This window comes from Musa acuminata, chromosome BXJ3-7 (genome assembly GCF_036884655.1).
Source record: "Musa acuminata AAA Group cultivar baxijiao chromosome BXJ3-7, Cavendish_Baxijiao_AAA, whole genome shotgun sequence".
NCBI lineage: Eukaryota > Viridiplantae > Streptophyta > Magnoliopsida > Zingiberales > Musaceae > Musa > Musa acuminata.
This window is the reverse complement of record NC_088355.1, coordinates 13,114,885-13,141,443: the sequence shown is the minus strand read 5'-3', so window position 1 is coordinate 13,141,443 and position 26,559 is coordinate 13,114,885. Positions and strand designations below refer to the sequence as shown.

Genomic DNA, 26,559 nt, shown 5'->3' with positions numbered 1-26,559 from the left:
TAACAATTGAACAAGTACTACTTTATTTTTATTCTTTTTTGGCTACCCAGCCAATTACCTGCCTAATTAATGGCTACCACTGTCATGAACTCCGTGGGGCCCGTAGTTTGCAGACGAGGTACCGTGGTAACGAGTGGGAAAAGTACGCGACGCTTTTTTTTCTCGACTTAAATGCTTTCTCTTCCCTCATTTTCCCGCCCACGACGACTTTTATTTTTATTTATAAGTATTTCCCTCCTCGTTCTTTATTATTATTATTATTATTATTATTATTATTATTTTCTGTTGCTCACTTCTTATTTTTTCTGCCAGGGAAATAAAAGAGAGGGAGGGGAAGAAGAAATAAAGAACGTGAACCTCATTCCCCCCTCGCTTCCCTCTCGCCATACTCTCCCCTTCCTCGATGCCCTACCCTTAGATTTCTAGGGTTCCGCCATGCTGGATCACGACAACCTCCTCCCTCCCGCCGCGCCCTCTACAGCGCTCATCCAGCCTGGCGACCCGTCCTCCTCCTCTTCCTCGTCTTCCTCCCGCCCGGAAACCCTAGATGGGGATGCTGACCTCGACCGTAAGTGGAGCCGCCGGCCCCGGTTCCCCGTCTCGACGCGCGGCACCTGCGCGGTCCTCAAGAGGGAGCGTAAGGCCGGGAAGAAGGTCGCCGACGTGAAGGCCTCGTTGGAGGATCACGTGAGGGCTTGGAAGGAGAAGAGGATGGCCGCCGGGGTTTCCGAGAGGGAGTGCTTCTTGCCTTTCCTCACCAATGCTCCAAGAATGGTGATTTGTGCTTGTCTAGCTTTGGGTTTGCTTAACAACTTGGGATATTCATGCTCTTTAAATTGGTGTACCTAGTAGCGACAGTGCTAATTTTGGTTGCTTTCGTTGTCTACTTGGTGTTTGGTTCATGAATGGTGGATAGGAGTTGAACATCAACTTTTATATCAGTAACAGAAAGGAGGGTTTTGTAATTTCTGACAGAGAAATTTTATGAACTTGGAAACATTTTCCCAATTCTTAGTGTAATAGAGAAAGTGGGCAGCCTTGGAAGTCGGTGTTATCATGACAGAATCTGGTATAAGACTGCAAAGTCTACCGCTTGACATTCCTCTGTGACCTTTTTAGTCTGGTGTTCCTGATATCTTCTTTCAGTTGTTCTTTTCCAAGATTTTGCGGTCTCCTTGCACTTGTTTAAGTTTTGTTTCTTTGGTTCCTGATGTCTTTCTTGCAGTTGTCCTTTTCCAAGATTTATGGTCTCCTCAAATTACACTTATTTATTTAAGCTTCTCGTTTAAATTTTGTTTCTTTACAATGGACTGTCATTGGTTCAAGTGGAACCATGTTAGGGAAATGATCAAAGCCAAGAGATGGTCCATTATTTATAAAAAAAGGATGATCTTTTGGATTAACAGAACCATTTTTAGATGAAGATTAGTTTGATGGCTCTATTCAATTGGATATATAAGTTTTTTTTGCCCCATTTTGACAATGTTTATAACTCCAGAGACTTCTTTTTCTTCTTGTTCTTGTTCTTGATTTTATTTTTCTTACATAGTAAGTATATTTTGATTCCTGATGTTCTGTTAATCGTAAGATTATTTTCATTCATGGTTTTGCAAAGAACATCTTGCTTCAACAAGCCCCCATCTTGCCTTGCCTTGTGTCTGCACTCCGGAAAGTTATACCTGCTCAGTGCATCTTAAACGTTTACGGTCCTCCACTATATCTTAACATGTGGAACCTCCTATAGAAGCAGAGGTACTAACTGCTAACTGCTAGTATGTAACATAGCATTTGAACAGTTGATGCATCTGAGCTATGTCCACCACAATGACATCACATGAAGTTCACAATATGCGGGTGTTGACTGCATGTAATCATGTCATGAGATATTCCAAACCAATGTTCAACTTTACTGATTTGGGGGTTTTCAAGTTTTCTTTTCCAATAAGATTGTTTTGCATCCATCTTACTTTGGATTTGTGAAATTAGTTTCTTGAATGAAGTAAGAGTACAAGCTACTTATATTTTAGAAACCTGTTTTAGGTTGATTGCCGCATATGCAATAGGTGTATCTACCCTGGTGAAGAAGTGCAGTGCTCTGTTCTTGGTTGTCAAGAAGCTTATCATTTGACATGTGCCAAGCAGTTGATTGGGTCCTTCACAGCAAAAATTTTCAAGTGCCCTCAGCATGTAAAATTCCTTAACTTGATCTGAGAAATACCATATTATTTTACTTGTTTTGCTTTTACAAGTAAAAGCCTAAGCATATTTTTATGTGGAAACTGGAGTTATCCTTTGCTTTATATTTGGCTATGTACTGTGTTCATCTTATCATTTCTGATTGTGGTGCACTATTTGTTTATTGTCTGTGTAATTGCTTCTTTGGTTCCATCTTTTCAGTCCTTATTGTTTCACTTGTTGTTCTACAGTTTTTTTTTTTGAATTATATGCTTCACATCCATTGTTCCTTGATATATTGTGAAAGCTCATATAGGACAAGTTCATGTATCATGCACAATTCAACATCATCCAATTCCAGTATACACCTGATTTGTATCTGTATCATGCAAGTTTGTTCCAATTTCGTTTGAATTTGCAGCCTTGGAGCTAGAAGTTGATTGAAATAAACCAAAATCGATTGAAAGTTACTGGAGTTATTTGATCTTAACTAATTCTAGCCAATATGATAAATTTCAAAGATGGAACAAAGGAATGGAAGGAGGCTGATCACTATTATAGGGAAAGAAAAGGTTGAAAGCAGATGAAGAAAGTTAAATACTATGAACCAAAAGAAGAGAAGTAATTATCATTGTATTTGCTATTTTGTGCAGTCATGGCAATTGTCATTTGGCATATGCCTGTCAATTACAACATAACTTTGTTAGGACCATTTTTTTGAGCTTTTGAATAATGTTTATTGAGTCTGTTTAGTTCAGTTGTTTATTGAGTCGGTTTGGTTCAGTTAGAGTCAAATAGAGGTTTATTTAATATTTATTTATTATTATAGTTCAAGTCCTGATGGACTCTGGGTGGAACTCTATAAATAGGGATGTAACTGTTTCTTTTCAGTTATCTATGAAAAATACTATTTTGTTTTTTGACAAACCCTAGGAGGCCGATCCCCTCGAAGCGATCAAGGAGGGTCGATTCCCTCGAAACGATCAAGGAGGTCGATCCCCTCGAAGTGATCATCTCTTTCTCTTCTTTTTTTTTACGATAAGACTTTAGGGTCTTATCATTTGGTATCAGAGCAGCGATCCTCGGTGTTCTCATTGCAGTTCATCATTAAAAAAAGAAGAAGAAAGAAATAAAGAAAGAAAGAAAGAAAGAAAGAAAGAAAGAAGAGAAAGAAGAAAGAGAAGAAGAAGCCGCAACCACGCACCCCTGCTTCCCTTGCTTGCGGCCAGCCCACCGCCGGCCGTCGTTGCTCTCCGGCCAGCGACCGACCCTGCCCCGCTTCCGGCCAGAGTCCACCGTGGCTGTCGCCTCCCACTCAAGTCACCACCGCTGCTAGGAGACGACGCTGCCAGTGTCTCATCCTGCCGCAGCCTTGCTCCCCTTCTCAACCACCGCTGCAAGGCAACTTCTTCCCCACCGTCGCTGTTGCTTCCCGGTCGCTCCATCACTGCCGCCCACCTCCCAGTCGCAACCCTAACCAAGCCCCCCCTCCCATGGGTCATAGTCGCAGCCGTCGGTTGCCGCAGCCCCTCGTTGCAGCGGTTGCAGAAATAGAGCTTCCTCTGTTGCCGCAGCCCCTCGTCGATCGTAGTCGTGCCTCGAGCGCCGTTGCCTTCCAGCCGACCCACCACCGCTGCCAGCCACCGTGCAGCGATCGCCGCTCGCCTCCCAACCGTCGCTCCCCCTGGCTCGGGCGAGATCGACTGCCGCCACTCCCCCTTGCTCTGCATCCGTAGTGACAGAAACAGGGCAACTCACCGGTTGCCCTTGTTCCCAACCATGACACCGCCGACTCCTCCACTGCCGTCGTTGCTTCTTGGCCGCTCGACCACCACCGCCGCTGCTCCCCAGTCGTAACCCTAGACGTACCCCTCCTTGGGTCGCAGCCACAGCCGCCGGTTGCCGCAGCCCCTCGTTGCAACGGTTGCAGAAACAGAGCTTCCTCTGTTGCTGTAGCCCCATTGCTCGCTGCCACGACCCTCGCTGCCTCCTCCACCGTCGCTGCTGCGCTCCGGCTAGCAGCCACCGCTGTTGCCAGCCATCGCAGCCTTCACCTCAACCCCCTCGCTCTGCACCATTGCCGCAGCCCCCTTGCTCTACATCGTTGTCGCAGCCGCCGGTTGCCACCACTGCAGCCTCAACCCCGGCCGCTTCAACGCCACCTCCCTCTTGTTCTGTCTCCGCTGCTGTAGTTGTCGGTTGCCATCAACCCGGCTGCTCGGCGGTTGCTTCCTTGGGTCACAGCAGTCGCAACCATCGCCTTTCAGCCTCGGTGCTCTCATCTCACGCAGTGACAGAAACACAGGGCAACAACTCTTCCTCCGTTGTAGCTACCGCAGCGGCGAGCCCTTGGCAGTGCTGCCTCAGCCGCACCACCATCGCTGCCTCCAAACCCTCAGCAACAGCGATCCCTCCACGCGGTGATCGCAGCTACATCCTCGCATCCTCGCAGCAACCCTTTATTCCCATAGTGTTGCCACCGACTGCATCACAACAGCAGCACCGAATACGATAGTGATTTATGCCCTAGTCTTGACACCAGAAACAGGAGTTGAGATTACAGATTTGCAGTCTTACAAAATGACCATTGATAACTCAATGAAAGCACAAATGAAAGCATTGGAAATCAGAATTGAGAACCGGCTACAAGAAACACTTAATGATTTAAAAAAAAGCCTACTGGAGAGCCTTAGCAAATTTCAACAAGATGGGAGCTCAAGTTCTACGTTGCACAAATTTGGAAATACTGGAAAAGGGCCCCAAGATTGTGACACAATCTGCTTATACATGAAGGTGGATGGACAGCTCGCCAAAATTTGTCAGACTTCTACAGTGTTGGAATATCAGAGTAGGTTTGAAGGATTGTCAAATCAAGCTAGAGATTGGTCGGAACGACAACTTCTGGATACATTTATTGAAGGGCTTGTTCCAGAGATCCGGTGTGAAGTTAAGGCTCGTCAACCCCGCACTATGATAGCTGCGATCTCATTCGCACATCTACATGAGAAAAAAATCAATAGGGAAAATCATGGAACCAGAAGTGACAACCACCAGATGATCAGTAAGTCACCCACCATATCTATTCTCAACCAAAGCCTTGACACCCGAGAGGACTAATCCAAGAAGAACTCAAGAAAAATTCAGCAAAGGGTTTGTACTATGATGAAAAGTGGAGTATGGAGCACCAATGTAAACAAGGGAAACATATGATGATTGAGCCAATTGGAGAGGAACCGAAAGCAGAAGAGTTGGACTCCGATCACGAAGGTATAAATTCTAATGAAGACGTTGAACCTACCGTACATACAATATTAGCCGACTACTCTAACTCGCAAACTATGGAAGTTGCCGGAACTCTAGAGCATCAGCCTATTATAGTTTTGATTGATACTGGTAGCACTAACAATTTTATGGACAGTGAGACTGTTGACCGATTGGCCCACCACATTGAAGACTATGACATATTCGAAGTAAAGATCGTTGATGGACGGATTTTCATTTGTGATAGCAAAGGTTCAAAGATAAAATTGATTATACAGGGTCAAAAGTTTCATGCAACGATTACTACACTGAAAGATCGACCTGTTGCTCACACTATCAAAAAGTGGAGACCATACTTGATCAACGGGTTATGATGCGTTGCAGATAGTCTATGGCTAAAGTGCTGAAAGAGAAGCTCCCCGAGATTGATACTGTTCAGCCTTGAGGACAAGGCTGATTTGAAGAGGGAGGAACTGTTAGGACCCTTTTTTCTGAGCTTTTGAATAATGTTTATTGAGTCTGTTTAGTCCAGTTGTTTATTGAGTCGGTTTGGTTCAGTTAGAGTCAAGTAGAGGTTTATTTAATATTTATTTATTATTAGAGTTCAAGTCCTGATGGACTCTGGGTGGAACTCTATAAAATACTATTCTATCTTTTGACAAACCCTAGGAGGCCGATCCCCTCGAAACGATCAAGGAGGCCGATCCTCTCGAAGTGATCATCCCTTTCTTTTATTCTTTTTTACGATAAGACTTTAGGGTCTTATCAAACTTCTTTTTGTATTGCCTTTTAACCCACACTTCACTCACATGGTGATTAGAGAAGAATTAGGACCATGATGGAGTGCCTCTTGTTATTTTCAAAACTATAGGTGGATAATTTTATAATATTTTTGAGATATATATATATATATATATATATATATATATATATATATATATACAGTAGTACTTTTCACAATAATATCTTCTTGAAGATAATTTAATATTACTTATATTGAACAATACGTAGTTATGTTTAGTTATTATTCTCTATTATTCTTTTTAAAATTAGTTGCATATGGAATTTGAAGTAAAATAATATTTTAGCATGATAGTTTGATCTTCTCAAAATATGTTTTTACTCTATTTCAAGTGATTTTCTGTTTTTATCATCTTTTGCTGTCTGTGGGCTTGGCTACATGGACATTCTTCTCGCCTTTGAGCTATGCTGATCAATATCACTAGTTAATCTAAGATCCATATAATGTATATTGCTTTTAACTACCTGACATTCTAACAAATAAAGCACAGCTAATATTACAAATTTCTCAAAAAAAAAATTTCTGTAATCTGTAGGGCATGACACAATCAGTCGTCTTTATAATGCTGCTATCCACTTTAGTAATCCCACTTTGATTTTATGAAAAATTATCTCCACTAATCTTCCTTAGCCTAATCATCTTCTATGAATAAATAATAGTTTTGTATTGCTCATGTCGTGACTTATAATTTAATTACCTAGCCTAAAATTTATACTTTAAATGTTTGTTTCCATAGTTTACAATATCCCAGTTGCAGTTATGTTTCTGCATCTGTTTATATTTGTAGACTGGTTATAAATAATATGCTAACTATGGCCTTGTCATCTCTAAGTGTTTGCTCTGTCAACAGTTGTCTTATCTTTTTGGTAAGTCCTCTTTATGGAGTGAAAAAAGATGAACTTTAGCTGAGTGATATATTCATTCTCTTTCTTCACAGGGTTGTTTTGTTTGCAAACAAAAAGCATATTGGCGATGTGTGAGATGTGAAGTGGCAGCACATGCAAAGTGTGCACCATGGCCAGCGGATGTTATCTATTTGAAAAATCGGCCTGGGCGAGCAGTTTGTTGGAGGCATTCTTCAGATTGGCATCTTGAGAAGGAGGTCGATCTCTTCTTTCATCACCAGAAAAGATATGCAATTATCTTGATTACTCTTTCTACATTTCAATTACTTTTTGGTTCAGTAGTTTCTAGATGTTCAAAATTTCAAATACTATCATGTATGTTTTTGGTGATTTTTACTTGTGAACTTTATTCAATGCCTGGAAAACATAGTCAATTACATTGCTTCCAGTTGTGTTGCCGAAATTTTCTTCTTCTTATCAGTAAGTTTTGTTTCTTTAAGGATCCTCTTTTAGAATTGGCATATCTATCCAATTTAATTATAGGAAACTTAAGCACTTGTGTTCTTAAATTTCCTTATTTCAGAGTTCAATTGCTCTATATTCGAACTACATTTCTTTTCAATGAAATTATGGTTAATATAAAAAGTAATATGCTGGTTTATGGCACAATGGCATCTATAACATTGCTGGTGCTAAAAGGAATATTCCTTAGTCAGTTTTCAGTGTCTTGAATATATTTTTCAGCTTGATTCGTTTGGCTTGTTAATTTGTTTGGTTGATAGTTTATTATGGCTTTGCTCTTTAAAGGGAACTAACAAGTAATCAAAGCCCTGAATTTTGATCTCTTGGTTATATGATAGTTGATTGTATTAGGACCTTTCTTTCTTTTGCTTAATTGAAGTTATCATAATATTCTCTCTGTGATAGTATATGAGTCAGTTTTCTCACTGTGATGATTAATCAAATTTTACATCTATGTGATGGTGGTTCCTTGTGACATGCATTATCTTGTGCTCTTTCCTGTATTTGATTTAGAATAATGTTTCTTTATTCTTAACATTTATTGATAAGGTTGGCTGACAGGACTGATTCTTTTGAGTGGATAACAGCATGCAGATACCACATGGGATGTTGAGGTAGTTTTTTTCTTGGATTCCTTAAACATTCCCTGATCAGCTTTCTTGTTGTGGATTACCTTGAAATTCAGAGCCATTCAACATTTATATGTCAACCAAATAATGCCAAGTTTGTTCGTATTGGATTGTATAATGAGTGATTATTTTCTGGATTTTTTTGTGGCCGTTCGTAGGGAGTTGAATCTTTGGTGATTTTCTTTATAAGTGAAAGATTGCTAAGAATAATCTGAAAATGTCCTTGAAGTTTTAGATTGATAGAAACAGAGTAATGTTTCTGCATTTAGAAATATTATTTTGTCATTGTACAGATGATTCAGACAATTGCTTCTAATTCGTAGGAAGCTTTTCTCCGCTTGCCTCTTCCATATGCTGATGAAGAGTTTAAGATGGGCTGCATCTTGAAAGATGTTATGGAGAACAAAACGGAGCCATCTCCATACGTACATATCCGACGGAGTATCCTGTGCAAAATCTTTAGTGCTAAAAAGGTCATAGATAAGCTGAAACATAACATTTTATGTGCTAGGACCTTCTAAGGAACTTTCTGTACTTCTCTTGTTTACGCATGAAAGGTTTTAATTATTATCTATTCTGGATCCTTAATAAGAGTAGATGTTTACTTAATCAAGAAGAAGCGAGATGGTACTGAGACTGGTGGTGGCTGCACAAACTGCAATGCTAACTCCACATGTAAGGAGAATTGTGAATGCAGGTATTGATGTTTCTTTAGATCACTCATATATTTGTGTTGTTTTGATCACTCTTATGTATTTGTGTTGTTTTGATTGCTCTGCAAGTATTGTGGGTTGCCTTCGAATTAGCTTACACTTCTTAATTGAACTTTCTGTTTTTTCAATTAGTTAAGTTCACCCTTGTGTATATGCATAATTTTGCTGAGACTGTTGCTGTTTTTCAGCCCTTTTCATTTGTCATTATGTCTTGCTTTCCATAGAAACTTTCAATGGCTCAGTATTTATGAGGTTACAAAAGAAAACCAATTTGTTTGTTGATTTATTTTCTGTCAATGTTTAACTTAGTATCTACATTCACATATTGAGAGAGTCAACAAATGCTTGTTGCAACTCAATTTATATCATCTAACAAATGTAATCATGAGCATCATGTGGATTTAAAAATGAATCTATATTTGTGCATATATCAACTTGACTCGAGTAATTATGACAGGATAATTGTTTTTCCTTGGTAATGCTTTTCTGATACAAATATCATAAATACTAAGTTGTTTCAAGGTAATTTGTCTTATTAGCCAATATTCAAGTCCTTTCAATACTAGATCAAAATAATATTTAACCAGTGATTTAAAAAGCGCTAGGCGACAAAAGACGCCAAGCTCCAAAAACGCACGAGGCGCTAGGCGCTTACCTGAGCGAAGCGAGACGCTAAAATATAAAAATATATAATATAATTAATAAATATAATTATTTAAATAAAATATGATATTAAATGTTGAAAATATGATATAATTATTTAATGTGATCCTTGCAAGATACTGTATTCTTGAAATTTCCTACTAGATGTTGTTTTGCACGAAAAATATCACCTTTAGTAGTCTTATCGCAGAAGATGCAAGTCACTGCATTAGGATCTTTCAGATCTTTTAAATAATTATACATCCATATAGGATTTTTTTTTTAATGTCGTGGGAGAATCTATTGAGTTGCTTTGTACACTTGTCATTTATCTTGAAACCTTAACAATAATTTCAAATAAATAAAAATTAATAGTATTAAAATAAAATAATATATTATGAATTTAATAAATAAAAAAAATTGTTATCAGTACACAGTTAATAGTATACTGTTAATATACTGTTAACAATATACTAAGTTGAGTTAATGTGAGAAGAGAGTAAGAGTAAGAGCGAGACTACTAATTGAGAGCAACGATAGCGGTAGCAGCGAGCAGCGGCAACGACAGTAGCGACGAGCAGCGATAGTGGTAGCGATAGTGGCAACGGTAGTAGCGAGCAGCGGCAACAGCGGCGAGCAATGATAGTGGTAGTGGCGAGCAACGACAGTGGCAGCGGTAGCAGAGAGTAGCGAAAGTGGAGAGATGCAATTATTGCGGAGAGAGGCAGCGGTAGCAGAGAGCAAATGTCGGTAGCGGAATCGCGAGCAGGGTTAGGGTTGGGGAAGTCGTGAGAGGGATGTTGGGAGGTTGATATCAGTGCTTTAATTGGTTTGATTGAACCAACTAACGCAAATGCGACTGAACCAAACCTAAAACGTTGGTTCGGTCGCCTGGTTTAACCCGACCGCTCGCTCGAAGCACCTGGCGCCGAAGCGCATCGCCTGGACATTAAACGAGGCGCTCGAGCCTTGCCTTGCCTCGCCTCACCTAGCCTTGCTCGAGCGCCTAGGCGAGTGCTCGAGCGCTTATTGAAATCGTTGTAATTAACTAACAATACACGGCATTAAAGAGAAACATAAGTTCATGTAATGTATAGCCATAGAAATTCCAGAGAAGTGATGTGGAAACAAGAAGGGTGAGTGAGAATTTAGAATAATGAAAAGGGAACTCTTCTATTTGTGGAATAACCAAGAGCTAAAAAGCACAGTTATGAGGATTGATGAGACTTATTCAAGTTTGTCTCCGAAATTCATTTCTCTTCTCCTTTTTATAAATGATTTGTACACTAAATATATCAACAGCCAGCTACCCTATCTAGCTCAACCCTCAACAACCAATGAATAATGTCAATTTACAAAGAAACAATTTAGAAAACATTATTAATTCATGGGAACTTAGTGCCGTGGAACTGATAGCTCTGTCTTGGAACTTGATTTGCCTTGAAACTTGATAACTGTGATGTGGAATTGGTGTCTTGGAACAAGATGTCTTGAAACTTGATTAACATGAAGCATGAGATTATTATTAATTTTATTATCCAATGCTGTTATATAATTTTACTTTTCAATGTTACACTTTATGTTCAAATCTAGCCATGCACTACATCAAGAAGATACCTAAATAAGGTTCATGGTATCAAAAGTCAAGCCGTGGAGACTAAATACAAACTCAAATAAGATAATTTGCATGATTGTATCATAACTTGCAATAAGAAACTTTCATAACTAAATTGATGATTAGAGATTGAAATATGATGTTCTGGTTTTACCTCCACATCATCTAGTTTTTGTGCAAAGTTGTGATTGTTGATACTGCTTTTTGTGTGATCTGGGATACTTCACTTTTATTTAGCCTAAGGTGATTCGTGTGTCAACTGTAGAACACTGCTAGAATGAAAGGGTGTTCATCATCTCAGCAGCCATTCATTATCTGGAATGTCATGTTCTGGGTCTGCATAAGCACATTCTCTATACGGGTTTAAGACATCAACATAGCTGTCAAATTGAATTTTTATGACTGTCCATTAGATATGTTCAAGAAGCATGCAACAATGTAGTTTACTTTGCAATAAAGAAATTTATATGAAGATATAATTACTCAAGATGATGTCTTGTGACTTGCTTGTAAATTTTCCTTAACTTTTAATAAACCCAAAACGATACCTTTGTGGTGTTTAATTGCATGCAGTTTGATGTATCATTTTCTCTTAGTGAGTTGCGTACATAATTTAGCAATCTCTTGTTGTTTCTGAAGTTGTTGAGTTTGCAGACTAGTGAATTTACAATATGAACCTAGGGCCAAAAATATCTACAATCCATAGTACTTAACAAATAACATTTGGCTTAAATGGATTTCTATAGTCAGTCTCCTTTTTATCTTATTAGGGGTTTCTAATTTCAATCGAATCAATTAAATACAAAATTTTATTGTTTTTATAGATGATGGCCTTTATGTTCACTTCATCTAAAGATGCGACACATAAACACAACTGAAATATTTTTATGGAATGCATACAAGCAAAATGCACTGAAGCTATGTTCATTCACTGTGGATTCGCTTTTTTATTACTAATAAATAATCAAAGACTTTCAGTTAACATTTTGTTGTTTCTTTTGATAATGGGTCTCTAAACTTTATATCTTTTGTTCACCATATGTGTTGCACAATATGCTTTTTATTGATTATTTTTTCCTGGATGCTTGGTGAAGTAAACTAAACTTGTCACTGGATGATTTTTTTTATATTTATATCTTCAATTCAGTTCATGCTTTCAACAGCCTTGTGTGATAGTTTCATTTTATTTAAATTTCCAAGCAGGGGTCTTTCCATCAGCTGTTCCAAGGATTGTCATTGTTCTGATATGTGTAGAAACAGACCCTTCCGCAAAGAGAAGAAGATTAAAGTTGTTAAGGTAACTCTTCTCTCAAGATGTGCTTGGTATGGGTGTTGATATAATGTCAATTTACTGTAGTGGCTTTTGAATGTGGTTTTCTGTGTCCTCCTTTTGTATAGATTTGGTTCATTTTTAAATTCAGTCTTGAACTCCAAAAGTCCGAGCTCCATCTTCTGTTGCATTTCTATCAGTAGATGGATCCTTTTAGTTAGTAGTTACTGAAACAGTATTTTGGCAAGATGGTCTACATGATGTCACTGAACTTCACTTGATTCTAACAGTTTTCTTGGCATAATTAGTTGAGTGCTTCTTCTCTTTCAGACTGAATATTGTGGATGGGGAGTCGTGGCATTAGAGGTTATGGAGAAGGGAGACTTTGTGATAGAATATATTGGAGAAGGTATGTTGATTTTCTTTTATTAGTTTCAGGAGTAACACATCAAAATTTGAGATGCAAATTTGAAATATTTATTCTTTTATTCCATTTGATTGTCCTATGTTTACTAATTTTAAGCTTGTGATTGATACATGACAATAGCCAAAAGCATAGGCACTGCAATTAAATTACTCAATGCTTCTTTTGCCTATACTATGACAATTAGATTTCTCCAAAAGTATGTGTAATTAGGTTGGTTTATGAATCCTTTTTGTGAATATTGCATAAATTTTACATAAATGCTACAACCCTGCTACAAACTAGGACTGAAGTACATGTAACATGCATTCTAGCTACTACCTGTACCATCTTTGACTATTGCTAACTTTGATTTGCTGACAAACCAACTGGAAGAAATTAGTAAAGCGAGAAAAAAAAAAGAGGAAGAGTGGGAGAAAGAAAAAGAACTTACCTGGCCTCTTGACATCTTGCTGAAGAGTTCCTCTAATCTCTGGGTGTTGAACTAAGGAGAGTTTTGGTTGTTTGTGTTGATTCATTTTCTTTTTTTGGGAGAGAATTTGTATGGGAAGAAGAGGAATACAACTAGTCGTGGTAAATCCAACACTTCTTTATTCTTTCCTTTTTTGTATTTATTTTTCCGAAAGAAATGAACAAAAAGCCATTGTTAAGAGTACACAGGAAAAATGATGCTATAACAGGCTTATCATAATTGTTCCAAGCAAAATCTTAAATTGTGAACAATGCAGAAGGTTTAATTGTCACTAGGATTATATGACTGTCACACTCCACATACCAGTTGAAGTAGGCAAAGTATTATTAGCTTGGGCATTTTGCGAAATAATCAGCTTCAGAATGGCATGGCTTAGCATGGATCCCTCTATGTTGCCAAAAAATTCATCAGCTTCAAGCATTTTTTCCACTAAGTTTCTCAACAACACCATGCATGGTGCAAAAACCTGGATCCATCTTTATAGGTCCTCATCTTCATCACTTTTGTCTTAATTGGTCTATGACTCTATTTTCAGGTGCTGTATCTCATGCTCTTCTCATATATTATTCTTTATAACTTTGTCATCTTTGTTTTTAAAGTTTATTCAACTATTTTCTTGGATATCTTTTGGTTGATAACCTTTTTACTTGTTAGCATAAATTTTGAATCTTATTGCCCCAAGATTTTAAGAATTGGTTGATTCGGATAAAATTTGGCAGTAGCCGATATGAAGAGCTCTAAAATAATCAGGCAAGTTGTGATTTCCTAGCTTTAGGGAAATTAAGCCATCATAGTTCATAATTTCATAAATTAGCTTGTCCTATGGATGAGTCAGCCCTATCTGAATTTTGCCATGTGGATAAAATTATGGCTCTTTAAGTTATTCGTATTGCCTATTATCCATGCCTTCATAATCCATATACTAACCTTGTCCTATGGCCTTTTTTTGTTGTGTATCCTTTTAATATTGGAAGGATTTTAATATAAATGAAGTAAGCATTTTCCAAGGGACTAGATTCTTGTCATGTTTTTGATAATATCGGTTTGTTTAGTGTAACATGGCCTATTGAAGGCATAACAAATTCTTAACACTCCTGGAATAATGTGGACTATTAGCTTCATGTAAATGAGCTTGTCATATCTTTAAATGGAGACCTGGGGAGAAGAGATGAGAAAGAGTTAATTTCTCTTGTTTGTTTTCAGATATTAAATGAGAGAAATGAAGAAAAAATAGCTTTATCTCATCTGGCAATATATGTTGACAGAAATGGAGTGAAACAATTAGAACTGATCCCTCTCCAAGGCCCCGTTTTCTCTCCCAAACTGGAGAGATGTAGGAAGAAAGAAAGAAACCAAGTGATCTTTCCTCTTTTCTCCTATTCGTCCAAACAAGGATAGGGTTATTTTTCTCTTTTCTCATTTTCTTTCTCTTTTTTCCTTTCTTAGTCATTACTCTTCTATTCTTTCCCCTTGTAACCAAACAAAGTCTTAAATTTGGTAGGGAAAAGTTGTGAAAACCAATGCATACTAGAAGGATGAGCTTAGGGCTTATGTTTGGAAAAGTGGGGAGTTTGCTTTTGCAGATAAATAATAAGGAAAATACAGTTGATTTAAATGAGGAACAAACAGGGGATGAAAGAAATAATAAGGATGATAATTGAGAGGGACTCAAGATCCTGATTATAGATTTCAGTATTTTGAAAAATTGATGGTAATGTAATGTATATAAGTTGCTTCATTGAGCATTGGGGGTCGAGGTTTTGAGGAATATGATATGCTTCTATGAATAGTTCATAGTTCATAGTATCATAGTTCCCATCAATTGGTTTGAATGTGTGTATGTTCCATTGTACCTTACTATAAAACCACTTCCAATATCATATGATGGTTCTTTCCCTATGAATGTGCTGCTGTGCATTTGAAGTAATGTTTCTCCATTGTGTTACTCACCTTTGTTGTGTCTTGATTCAGTCATTGACGATGCCTTGTGCGAGCAAAGACTGTGGGACATGAAACATCGAGGCGATCAGAAATTCTACATGTGTGAAATTCATAAAGACTTCATAATTGATGCTACTTTTAAAGGAAACACTTCTCGATTTCTTAACCACAGTTGTGATCCAAACTGCAAACTTGAAAAATGGTAGAGCATTTTTATATAATTGTACATCTGAAGCTAGTCCCTTCTATCTATTCTCTTTATTAAGTTTTACTTCTACTGTGAAATGACATTTCACTTGCTGATATCCTTTTCTGTGATGCAGGCAAGTTGATGGAGAGACACGTGTTGGTGTTTTTGCTTCTCGTTCAATAGACATTGGGGAGCCTCTTACATATGACTACAGGTACCTGATGAAATGGTCTTTCTTGAATTTTCTTTAAAAGAAACCACCATTCTTTCATGAAAAGAACAGTCAAAACCATAGAGCCTATAACACAGGGAGGGGACAATAAGGGGCAATGCAGAAGATTAAATATTCAGAGAGGCTGATATTTTAACCATGAAAGATATTATTTTCTTTTTTTCCTTTAATACATGAGCTCCAGTACTTCTACAAATGGTTAATTAGTTTATCAGTTGTTCTGTCCTTTGAAGCCTTGAGGATTAAGGAAGTTTTTAGCATTTCTTTCCTAATGCATTCACCAACTGAGTTCCATAGCATCATCTCTCCACTCCAACCTTGAAAAGTCTTTTTCTTCTTTAACATGTTCGGAGGGTTTTAATATGTGAAGCTTGGCATTTTCATTGAATATATTAAGAAAGCAACACATGGTCTGAGAGAGGGTTCAGGTAAGCAGAAATGGTCTTTAAGTTGGCCTGCACACATCAAATGATACCCTCTCAAAAAGAGTACTCTAAAATTTGGCTTGTCAAGTTCCTGGTGCCCATCACATAAATATTTTAATTTTCTAATTTGTTCGAATTGTCATCAAATGGATTTGTTGGAAGGGAAAATGGTGTTAGGTCCACTACAAAGTGTATAAGCAGTGAAAAATATCATGAGTTAGTTCATCCTTAGATATGTTAAGCATGGTCGGTAAAGAGAGTCACCGATAAACAACAATAACAGAGGATGAAGTGATGGCTAAAGTTAAAGAATGCTGAGTTCACTTTTCAATGAGTGACTACAAGAAGGCACCACAAAACAGAAAGAGTTACAATGTGCTTTAATCTAGTCCTTTAAGTCTGATTCTTTGAAGAATCATCTTCAGTACAAGGATAAATTCTAATTGAGACCTGTAAGCTTACTTATCAAGGATTGCCTTATTGAGTACTAGACTCGTTTCGGCAAACTATCATACCGGTACATACTGTTGCACCAACACATGGTATGCTCATATGTATTGGTGTTTCAGTGAGGAAGAGAGAAAGAAGAAAGAATAGGAGATGAAGCAACAACAGCATACTCGGGAAGCAGCGGCATCGTACACGGGAAGAGGGCTTGCACGCGAGCCCGAATTTTTTTCTTTTTTAATGCTTAGTTGGACAGGGTCTCACCACTTTTTAGATTTTTTATTATTTTAACCAGACAGCCTGAAATGGGGTTGGTCTGCGTATTGGGCCATGCCCATGTATCTTGTGTTAGAACCCTTGTAGATTCTAAACTTGAGGTTGATCTCTTTAGGGGATCGACCTCCTTGAACTCTATAGGGGTTCCTCCCTCCAAGTTGTTGCTCAAAGGCTGTAGAAAAGATTCATCTATTGTTTATCAAAAGAGGATGAATACATGGCTATTTATAAGGTTTCTAAACCCTAACTCCTAATAGGACTCCTACTCAAGACTCCTAAGAGGACTCCTACTCAAGACTCATATTCCTTTACAACTCCTAATTCTTCTTTAAGAAATAACCTCCAAACCCTAGCCGACCTCTTCACCTCTTTAATATGGGTCGGCTTAGGTAGATTTTACATGAATACCCCTCTCAATTAGGACTCTTAGCTAGAGTCCTAACAGACCCACCCTCTTCAAATCAGCCTTGTCCTTGAGGCTGACGATTCATGAATTCTGGGAGTTTGATCCATGTCGTCATAGTTCTTTCAAGTGGCACCTTCTGCTGGTAAGTTCGTCCACAGTATTAGCACTTCAGTAGTGGGTCGTCGTCGTCGAGTCATGATCCATCGATCAATAATGGCACTCGACTAGGTCGGGAGTTCTCCTTGGGTAGTTATATTTGGTGGATGGTTTTGGGCTATCTCCAAGCACCTGTTCACCACTTCCGTCTAACCGTCGGTTTGTGGGTGATACGCCGTACTCCTTTTTAATTTAGTGCCCTGCATCTGGAATAACTCTGTCCAAAATCTGCTCGTGAAGATGCAAGTAGAATTTGGCACAAGCACAATGCGTCCCTTATAGCGTAATTCTTTTGAGTCCCAACTGTAATGAGCCACGAGGCATGGTGCTTCCTCCAATTTTTTTATGATCTTACTGGTCTCCGAATCTTCCTGCCATTCCATCTTAATATCCTCAAGGAAGTCACTGGTCGGAAGTGAAACAGTCAAAAATTTAGCTTGCTCGGGTAGTCGTGAAAGCGTATCTGCAACAACATTCTCTTTCCCCTTTTTGTAAGTTATTTCATAATCAAATCCAAGAAGTTTTGTTACCATTTTTGTTGCTCAGGGGATGATATTTTTTGCTCCAAAAAGTACTTGAGGCTTCTATGGTCGGTTTTAATTTGAAATCGTTGACCTATCAAGTCGGGTCTCCACCTCGTTACTGTGTGCACAATGACGAGCATCTCCTTATCATATGTTGACATATTTTGATGGGAGGGAGATAATGCTTTGCTAGTGTATGCGAGTGGTCGACCATCTTGCATGAGAATGACTCCAATTCCGACTCTTGATGCGTCGGCCTCAATAATGAAGGGTCGGCTGAAATCTAGTAGTGCTATCATCGGCGTCGTCGTCATGGTTGCCTTAAGTTTGTCGAAGGCAGCGAAGGCTCTGTTCGACCATTGGAAGACATCTTTTTTTAGTAAGGAAGTAAGTGGTGCACTGATCTTTCCATAGTTTTTCACGAACTTGTGGTAGTAGCTCGTTAAACCCAGAAAGTCATGTAGCAATTTTATGTTTCTCGGGGTCGACCAGTTTTGCATTGCTCCAATTTCGAAGTGGTCCACTGCCACACCTTCTTTTGATATGATATGCCCAAGATATTCCACCTTCTGTTGAAGAAAGAAAAAATTCGTAGTGTTTGTTGTGTATTCAAAAGGTGATTTTCAGTATGTCTTCTTCGCACACTCGTATTTGATGGTACCCTAATCAAAGGTCCAGCTTTGTGAAGATTTGTGTTCCCTTTCTTCTAGCAATTCATCTACTATTAGAATAGGGTATTTGTCCTTGACAGTTATGCCATTGAGAGCTCGGTAATCAACACAATTGCCATGTTTCGTCCTTTCGTATGAGGAGCACCGGTGAAGAGTAGGGGTTGCAACTTGGTTGAATAACTCCTGTTTCGAGCATCTCTTTTACAATCCTTTTTATTTCATCCTTCTGGAGATGTGTATACTGATATGGCTGAGTATTTACTGGAGATTTGCTTGGAAGAATCGTTATACAATGATCATGCCGACGGGTAAGAGGTAGGTTGCGCGGTTCATCAAATATATCTGAAAATTCAGCAAGCAAAGGAAGTAGATTTGGATCTTCAAATTCTGTTGGCTCTCCCTTAGTTTGTTGCTCAAGTTGTACCAAAAAGCCGTTGCATGCTTTATGCAAAACCTTCTCCATTTGTTGCGTGCAAATCGACGTTATGTCGCCCCCACGTTTCCCGTGCAGTATCACCTGATTCTCTTTACTGTAAAATTTCATAATTAGTTTCATAAAATTTCAAGAAACATCACCTAATGTCGTTAACCATTTAATTTTGAGCATGGCCTCATGATCATCAAGAGGGAGGAGGAAAAAATATGTAGTTATCTCTTGGTCCTATAGTAGTAGTTTCGCCCGCTGGCATCTTTGGTCGCACTTTAGGGTTCTGTCGTCGGCGACCTTTACATCGGACTTGCTACAACCTTCGATGTGGAGTGCCATCCGAGCTGCAACCTTACTATTTAGGTAGTTATTAGTGTTGCCCGTGTCGATGAGAATAGTGATCGATTGTTGTTTGAGAAGGCCTCCAACTTTCATCGTTTGTGAGTTTGAGTAGCCAACTAGTGCGTGTACATTAATGTCGGTCGGTTGTGGCTCTTCTTCCACATCTTCATGTTCAAGGCTTTCTTCTAGATGTTCAATGACCTCTTTTGCTATTGGTTCAATCATAAGAAGTCTCCCTTTACTACAATAATGCTCACGGCTCCACGGCTCGTCGCAGTGCTAACATAACCCCTTCGCATATCGCTCCCGAAGCTCTTCTCTTGTCAACCTTTTTGGTGCAAGGACTCAGTCGACAGTAGGGGGGCAGAGGGCTTCAGTATTGCTGGTCGAGGAGCGACCCTAGTCCTCCGAGCTTCATGGTTCAATTGCTCCTCTTGATGTCGTGCGAAAGAGATGGCTGCCATAAGCGTGTATGGTTGTCGCGCTTTAACTTCTCCTTGGATCTCCGACTTTAAGCCTTTAATGAAAGTCCCCAATAGTTGTTTTTGAGACCAATCACGAGTTTGATTAGATAACCTTTCAAACCTGGTTTGGTACTCTTGAATGGTGGAGGTTTGTCAGATCTTTGCTAGTTGTCCGTCAATGTTCTCGTAATCGGTTGGTCTGAAGCGGATCAACAGTCCTTCTTTGAATTGTCGCCATGAGAGGACTCCATGAGTGTGTTCAAACCAGTCAAACCATTGTATGGCATCCCCTTCAAGATGTATAGCTGCAATTTTCACCATAGATACATCCGCGGTTTTGTGGTACCGAAAATATCACTCTGCATGCGAGATCCAACCAATCGGGTCTCCTTCTTCCCATCTAGGGAAGTCCACCCTCATGCGTGGATAGTTGGGATCGATCATAGAACCTCTCATCTGTTGGAAGTCATCACTTCGGGCTTGGTGCGATTGGTTAGAGCTCTCCCCTTGATGTGATTTCTTCGGGCTTGGTGGTCGGCCCAAATTGAGTTCGGTAAAGAGAGTCCGAATCTTATCTTCCATTAGCGTCTCGAAGGCTTCGAATTTAGCATTGATTGCCTCCTTAGATGCCATAGTATATGCCTCCAAATATGTGATGTTAAGATTTCTCTTTTGTTGTCGGGTTAAAGGCATGGATAGGTTGAGAGAAGTGATGGTCGAAAGGGTTGGTGGATTGGTGGATGTAGGTTGCGGTTTAGGCTTGTTTTGTGGCTGTTTTAGTTTGAGGGTGTGGTTTGGTGGAGTTTTAGGGCTGTGGATGAAAGTTTTAGATCCGTGGTAGATGGCAGCAAAGGTTTGATAGAAATCAATGGAAGTTGCTGTAGGTATGTGTTGTCTTGTAAGAGCAGAATTGTCGTCAAAGAAACAATGGTTTCTTGATGAAATTTTCACAAAAAACTTGAGAAATTTAAGGAGAGAATTGATAGCAAAATCTCAATTTATATGACAGCAAGGATGTCCAATTTAATTAAGAAAATTTCGACAGTATAACAGCAAGGAAATTGGTGCAAGTTGCGATAGCAGAATTCTCGTCGAAAAATTTCAGCGGTTTGCGACGAAAATTTGTAGCAACACAAAATCGTTTTTAGAGATGAATTCCTTAATAGATCAATCTTAGATGGAAGCCAAGATGATCTATGAAGTGTAAGAAATTTTATTCAAAAAAGATTGCAAATAGATTGGTTAAGGCAACAATATGTGGTTGAAATTTTCTGCATAATAGATTTTCAAGTGTAGCAGATTGGACGTAAAAGATCAGTGGTTTCTATTAAGAATTTTTCGATGAAACCAAAGGGAAATCTACTATTAGGAAGTATTAAAGCTATCATAAAAATTTCATAGAGATTTGGATAGAAAAAATATAGTAGCAAGATCAAACAAACTGTGCTTTGCAGCTGGAATTTTACAGTGCAGATTTTCAAGTATAGCAGCTTAGACGTAAATGATCATTAGTTTATATTGAGAATTTTTTGATAAAACCAAAGGAAAATCTACTATTAGGAAGTGTCAAAGCTGTCATGAAAATTTCGTAGAGATTTGGATAGAAAAAACGCAGTAGCAAGATCAAAGAGAATGTGCTATACGGTTGGAATTCTGCAATGTATCTTTCATCGTAGAGATGAAAACTTTACGACAAAAAGTTTATGCAGCAATACAGGAATAATTTTTTTTTTGGATTTTCGAATAAGGATAACTAAATTGCAGCAGAAGTAAGGTAGGAAATCAGAACCTATTGCAATTCATGGGGAGATCAAAGGATGATCCGTGGTGGTGGAGATGGCGACAAAATTTGGTGACGATCTTTTAAGCAACTGTGGGAATTGCTTTGGGCGGCTACGGAGGATTGATGGATGGCTGTGGAAGGGCAGTGAGATGCCAAGAATGGTGCTCTGATACCAGGTGTTAGAACCCTTGCAGATTCTAAACTTGGGGTTGATTTCTTTAGGGGATCGGCCTCCTTGGAACTCTATAGGGGTTCCTCCCTTCAAGTTGCTGCTCAAAGGCTGCAGAAAAGATTCTTCCATTGCTTATCAAAAGAGGATGAATACATGATTATTTATAGGGTTTCTAAACCCTAACTCCTAATAGGACTCCTACTCAATTAAGACTCCTACTCAAGACTCTTAATAGGACTCCTACTCAAGACTCCTATTCCTTTACAATTCCTAATTCTTCTTTAAGAAATAACCTCCAAATCCTAGCCGGCCTCTTCACCTCTTTAATAGGGGTCGGCTTAGATAGATTTTACATGAATACCTCTCTCAATTAGGACTCTCCTAGCTAGAGTCCTAACATCTTGTTACTCATAATGCCAGCTCATTTACTTGTATTTATAGTAGTGATCAACACAAAAATAGTATCATGAGAATTTCAGTATAGACAATAAAACAAAATTAATCATAAATACTTTCCAACCAGCATATCAGATGTGGCCTTTGTAAGCAGTGCTAAAAAAAATTTTAGGAAAAAGAAGGGAAAATGGGCTCAAAGAGAAATGCAAAACCAAAATTTAGGTAATTTCAGTAAATAGCTTTGGAGCTCCTTTAATCATAGCATAATGCCAGTGCATTTTTGGTTGTCTCTTTATGTATAATAGATGAGTCTTGGTGATGAAAATATGACCAAGTGTTGGCTGGGCAAGTGACTCTTCACAAGTCCCCTAAAGGATGCAAATCAAAGATTCTCTCTGTAGCAAGTAAAATAATTGCATGGTGCCCTATTCCGTAGCTTATATATATATTGTAATGCAATTGTCTGTCTCATGTATCCAACTTCTTGGTGGGACTTGATGTCTATTAAATCAATGCCTTTCACTAGAATTAGATGAAATTAATGATAGTAAAATGTATACAATAAGTGAAAAAGGCTGTATACATCAGTGTTGGAACTGGAATCTGGAGCACTAGTTTATCTCGTCTTCAAAAAAAAAAATAAAAATAGGAAACATGAGTAAAGGGGGAAAAACCAAGAATATACTGCAGTGCTGATGCCTACTTTCACATTCAATCTCCTTGCTCTATTCTCTTGGTACCTTGGTACTTTTTTTCTGCCATCTATCAATCAATGCATGACTGATTTGAAGAAAAGGATAGATGCAAAGGACTTCTGTTGGGTGCTGGGAGCAGTCGTTAAACAGATACCTGTCTGGCATCGTCTTCATGACTTGATGGGCTAACTTGGAATATGATAGCTCAAGTTTGTGATGACATGTTTACATCCCCTGCAATTATAACTATTGTCAACCCTTTGGTACTTTCATCTTAAGATGATCCAGTTGTCCTGGTGCCTTAACTTTGTTTGATCTGCCCTGAAGGCTTTATTCTTTGTGTCAGATTGTGCTTCTTGGAAATAGTCATTTACCATTATAGGGAGAGAAACATTGTGCAATTCTTGATTTCTGTCAATTCCTTAAAGTCCTAGCTAATGTATGCTTTACAATAGTTCTAGCTGTCAACTTTCACAAATTGATGTCTTATGTACTTAAATTAGGTTCTTTTGACTATTCTTTTTGCCTTCATGCATCTAGTTATACAGGCACATAAGGCATGCCAGCTAAAGCTGGTGGATAATGTGTTTCTGAAGCTGGTTTCAAATGTTACTTATATTCAACATTTGTTTTATTAAAATTACTAGTGATTATGTACTATGGGCACATAAGGCATGCCAGCTAAAGCTGGTGGAGAATGTGTTTCGGAAGCTGGTTTCAAATGTTACTTATATTCAACATTTGTTTTATTAAAATTACTAGTGATTATGTACTATGGGCAGTATTTTCCAATATTAATTTTGTTTCCTTTTGAAAGCGTTTAATAATTTTTTTAGCTATCCAGAACCCTAATTCTGAGACAACTATGTCTTGTGTTTGTTTACTTAGATTTGTACACTTTGGACCCATGGTTAAATGTTATTGCGGAGCTTCCAATTGCCAAGAATACTTGGGAAGCAAGAAGAAGATAAACCAGATGTTATCCTGCTGGGGATGCAAAAGAAAGAGATCTTTTATGGCACACCATGCCAAGCAAATTTCATTCTTTCAAAGGTACAGTTTGTAGTTTTCTTTTTGATGCGGGGTAATGAAGATACCTGTTGTATCTTGTGCTGTGGACTTGAGCTTCATTTGTATCGGTATCTTTTACATGCTATTGGTTCGTCCTCCCATGGCCTCCCATTTGGCTGTGTTTTAGCATTTTTCACTGACAAACATTTATTTCCATTGTTCAATGTTATAATTGTACTCAGACATTAGGCATTTCTCCATCAACAGCTTTGTTTGACATCTAATTTGTCTGAGGTTGAGAACCTTTCTGATGTTTGGACGTCCAATGAGAGTGTTGTTTCTGTTAGAACATTATATTTCTCTGTTTTTCACTTTTCTCAATGCACGGTACTTGTTTTTATCGATATCAGTTTGAGATGTATGATAAATGGGAGTGTTGTTTCTGTTAGAACCTTTCCAGTGCTTGAAGATTGAGTTCCTTCAAGCACTGGATCTTTTACTGATAGTCGTACTCAAGATTGTTTTATATGGTGCAGTCACATGCATTACTTTTGCAAGAAAACAAGGCTTAATATACATACTCAGCGCCTCACAACCTTCTGTGAGTTCTGATGAAGTTTGTGGTGATGAGAGAAACTACAAAAGAGCAGACGGACGATCCAGCCAAGAACAGCGCTGCTGACGCCAACAAAACAACCTTCCATTGCTGTGCTGATGCCAGGATCGCCGACGCAACAGCAGCCAAGGAGAGCAGCACAAGTGTTTGTTTCCACGCTTGGAAGGTCTTGACGACACTTCTACACCCCTTGCAGTGAACCACATGACGGTAGTATCGGTTCGCCGGATTGGGCGCGTGCTGCGTGCCGACCCCTCCTTTGGCTGGGAATGAAGCGGAGATGCCGGCGACCAACCCCACGGGAGCTTGTTCCACCACCGCTGGCTGCTTCGGCGACGACAGGCTGCTGTGTCCGAAGTAGTAGGGCATGCCATGCCCCACCTTGTCCATCCACTTCCGGTACTCCGCAACCCAGGTATCGGAGGACCTCAGGTTCAGGTAGAGCTCCTTGGTGGGCACCCTTTCCTTTACGAGCACCTCGTTTTGCGACGATAGGAACCCCATGTCCTGCTCGAACACCTTGCATGCATTCTGGTGGAAGTACCACTCCGGCACCAGATTGAACACCGGAGACCTCGAGCTGGCGCCGAACCTCACGATGAGCATAGACTTCCCCTGTCCCGTCGGCCTGCAGAGGAACAGCGCGGAGAAATATTGCTTGACCCCCGCCTTGTCGACGAACTCCAGGTCGTTGGAGAGGACGCACGGCGCCTGGAATCTGAGGAAGTTCATCAACGCCGGGTTCTTGGAGCGGCCCCAGTGCCCGGCGAAGCCGCGGCTGCTCCTCTCGGTGACGGTGAACACCAGCGGCTGCGCGTCCTCTCTCTTGGCGGTCCAGTCGGTGCGGTCGTGGGAGATGGGGACGTGCGCAGGGTCCATGAGGTTCTCCAGGAGTATGGAGTGGTCGTAGGGGAGCTCGTGGATGGTGGAGGTGTCCTGGAAGCCCGGCTTGGCGTAGTGCTCGAACCAGGGCAGCTTCTCATCGTTGGGAGGGTTCTTCTCCGACATCCACACCCACACCACCCCCTGCGAGTTTCTCACCTCGTACGTCCGAACACAAGCAGCGCGCGGTATCTTCCCTCCCTCCTGCAGCTGTAGCGACATGACATGAAAACAAGGTCTCTCCTCAGTAAATTGCGCTGCGACGGAGAAGGTTATGATGTGGGGTGCAGATTCCGTCAGCAGACCTGGGGGATCTTGACGCATTTGCCTTCTCCTTCGAACTGCCACCCATGGTAAAGGCATTCCAATCTCCCCTCCACCAGCTGTCCTTCAGATAACTTCGCTAATCTGCAACATCAGCTTTGATCTCCGCACTTCAATCTCAGATTAACAAGAAGGAAAGAAACGCGGCTATATAATCTACTTGGAGGTTGGCAAAAAGCAAGCAACTTTCGACGTCGAGTCCGTACCGGTGGGGGCACCGATCCTCGTAGCAGCGGAGGACGCCGGCGCCGTCTCGGTACAGCACGACCTGCTTGTCGAAGACGGTGAGGCCGAGGGGAGCGTCGTCGGGGACTTGAGCAGTCAAGTAGAGCGGGTACCACTCCTGTCTCCAGTCGTATTCCTCCGCAGCTTCCTCCGCCTCGGCCTCCGCCGGAACCAACACCTCCTCGTCGACATCCTCCACTACCGCCGCTCGGCACTCCACCGTCCTTACTCCTCTTCCGCTCTTACTCACCAGAGCCCTTCTTCTTCTTCTTCTACCACCAATACAAGAAGTGTTGAAACCAGTAGCGGTGGTGTTGGTAGTGGGGGCTGGACTAGTGGGGATTGGACTGCAAGGGAGAGCAGCTGAGGAGGTTTCAAGTGCTTTGTGGACTGAGAGTAGACAGAGGGATGAGAGTCGACACAGCGCCATTGTGGCCGATGGCTCCTTTCCTAAGATTGGAGCTGTGGTTTGGAGGCGGCGCAGGGCGAGATGAGACCTGTGGAACAATGGTTGCGTCCACTCCTCTCCTTCAGCGAAGACCTTCACATTAGATTTCCTGACCACACAATTGGCAGCAAATAGC

The 26,559-nt window shown here is 40.0% G+C and overlaps 2 protein-coding genes across 2 annotated transcripts; one reads left to right on the top strand and one right to left on the bottom strand.

Moving 5' to 3' along the window:
- Nucleotides 1-337: 337 nt before the first annotated feature.
- LOC135643237 (histone-lysine N-methyltransferase ASHR3-like) lies at nucleotides 338-25,504 on the top strand. The gene is made up of 12 exons (XM_065159948.1): nucleotides 338-774; nucleotides 2,041-2,187; nucleotides 7,176-7,340; nucleotides 8,193-8,219; nucleotides 8,558-8,675; nucleotides 8,832-8,931; nucleotides 12,408-12,501; nucleotides 12,805-12,883; nucleotides 15,342-15,513; nucleotides 15,635-15,715; nucleotides 23,806-23,970; nucleotides 24,465-25,504. Exons 1-12 carry the CDS (start codon nucleotides 436-438, stop codon nucleotides 24,538-24,540), a joined length of 1,563 nt encoding a protein of 520 aa, XP_065016020.1. The 5' UTR covers nucleotides 338-435; the 3' UTR covers nucleotides 24,541-25,504.
- On the bottom strand, nucleotides 24,447-26,559 carry LOC103991952 (protein TIC 55, chloroplastic). Its single transcript, XM_009411499.3, has 3 exons — nucleotides 25,957-26,559; nucleotides 25,732-25,834; nucleotides 24,447-25,636 (listed from the first exon to the last, which is right to left on the bottom strand). Exons 1-3 carry the CDS (start codon nucleotides 26,403-26,405, stop codon nucleotides 24,518-24,520), a joined length of 1,671 nt encoding a protein of 556 aa, XP_009409774.2. The 5' UTR covers nucleotides 26,406-26,559; the 3' UTR covers nucleotides 24,447-24,517.

What these genes read in the sequence shown, in the direction of transcription:
- LOC103991952 (XM_009411499.3), bottom strand. Translation starts at nt 26,405, where the DNA reads ATGGCGCTGTGTCGACTCTCATCCCTCTGTCTACTCTCAGTCCACAAA. An exon ending in GAGGATCGGTGCCCCCACCG is followed by an intron (nt 25,835 to 25,956) that starts GTACGGACTCGA and finishes CTGATGTTGCAG; the next exon opens with ATTAGCGAAGTTATCTGAAG. An exon ending in AATGCGTCAAGATCCCCCAG is followed by an intron (nt 25,637 to 25,731) that starts GTCTGCTGACGG and finishes ATGTCGCTACAG; the next exon opens with CTGCAGGAGGGAGGGAAGAT.
- LOC135643237 (XM_065159948.1), top strand. Translation starts at nt 436, where the DNA reads ATGCTGGATCACGACAACCTCCTCCCTCCCGCCGCGCCCTCTACAGCG. An exon ending in ATACCACATGGGATGTTGAG is followed by an intron (nt 8,220 to 8,557) that starts GTAGTTTTTTTC and finishes TCTAATTCGTAG; the next exon opens with GAAGCTTTTCTCCGCTTGCC. An exon ending in AAGGAGAATTGTGAATGCAG is followed by an intron (nt 8,932 to 12,407) that starts GTATTGATGTTT and finishes ATTTCCAAGCAG; the next exon opens with GGGTCTTTCCATCAGCTGTT.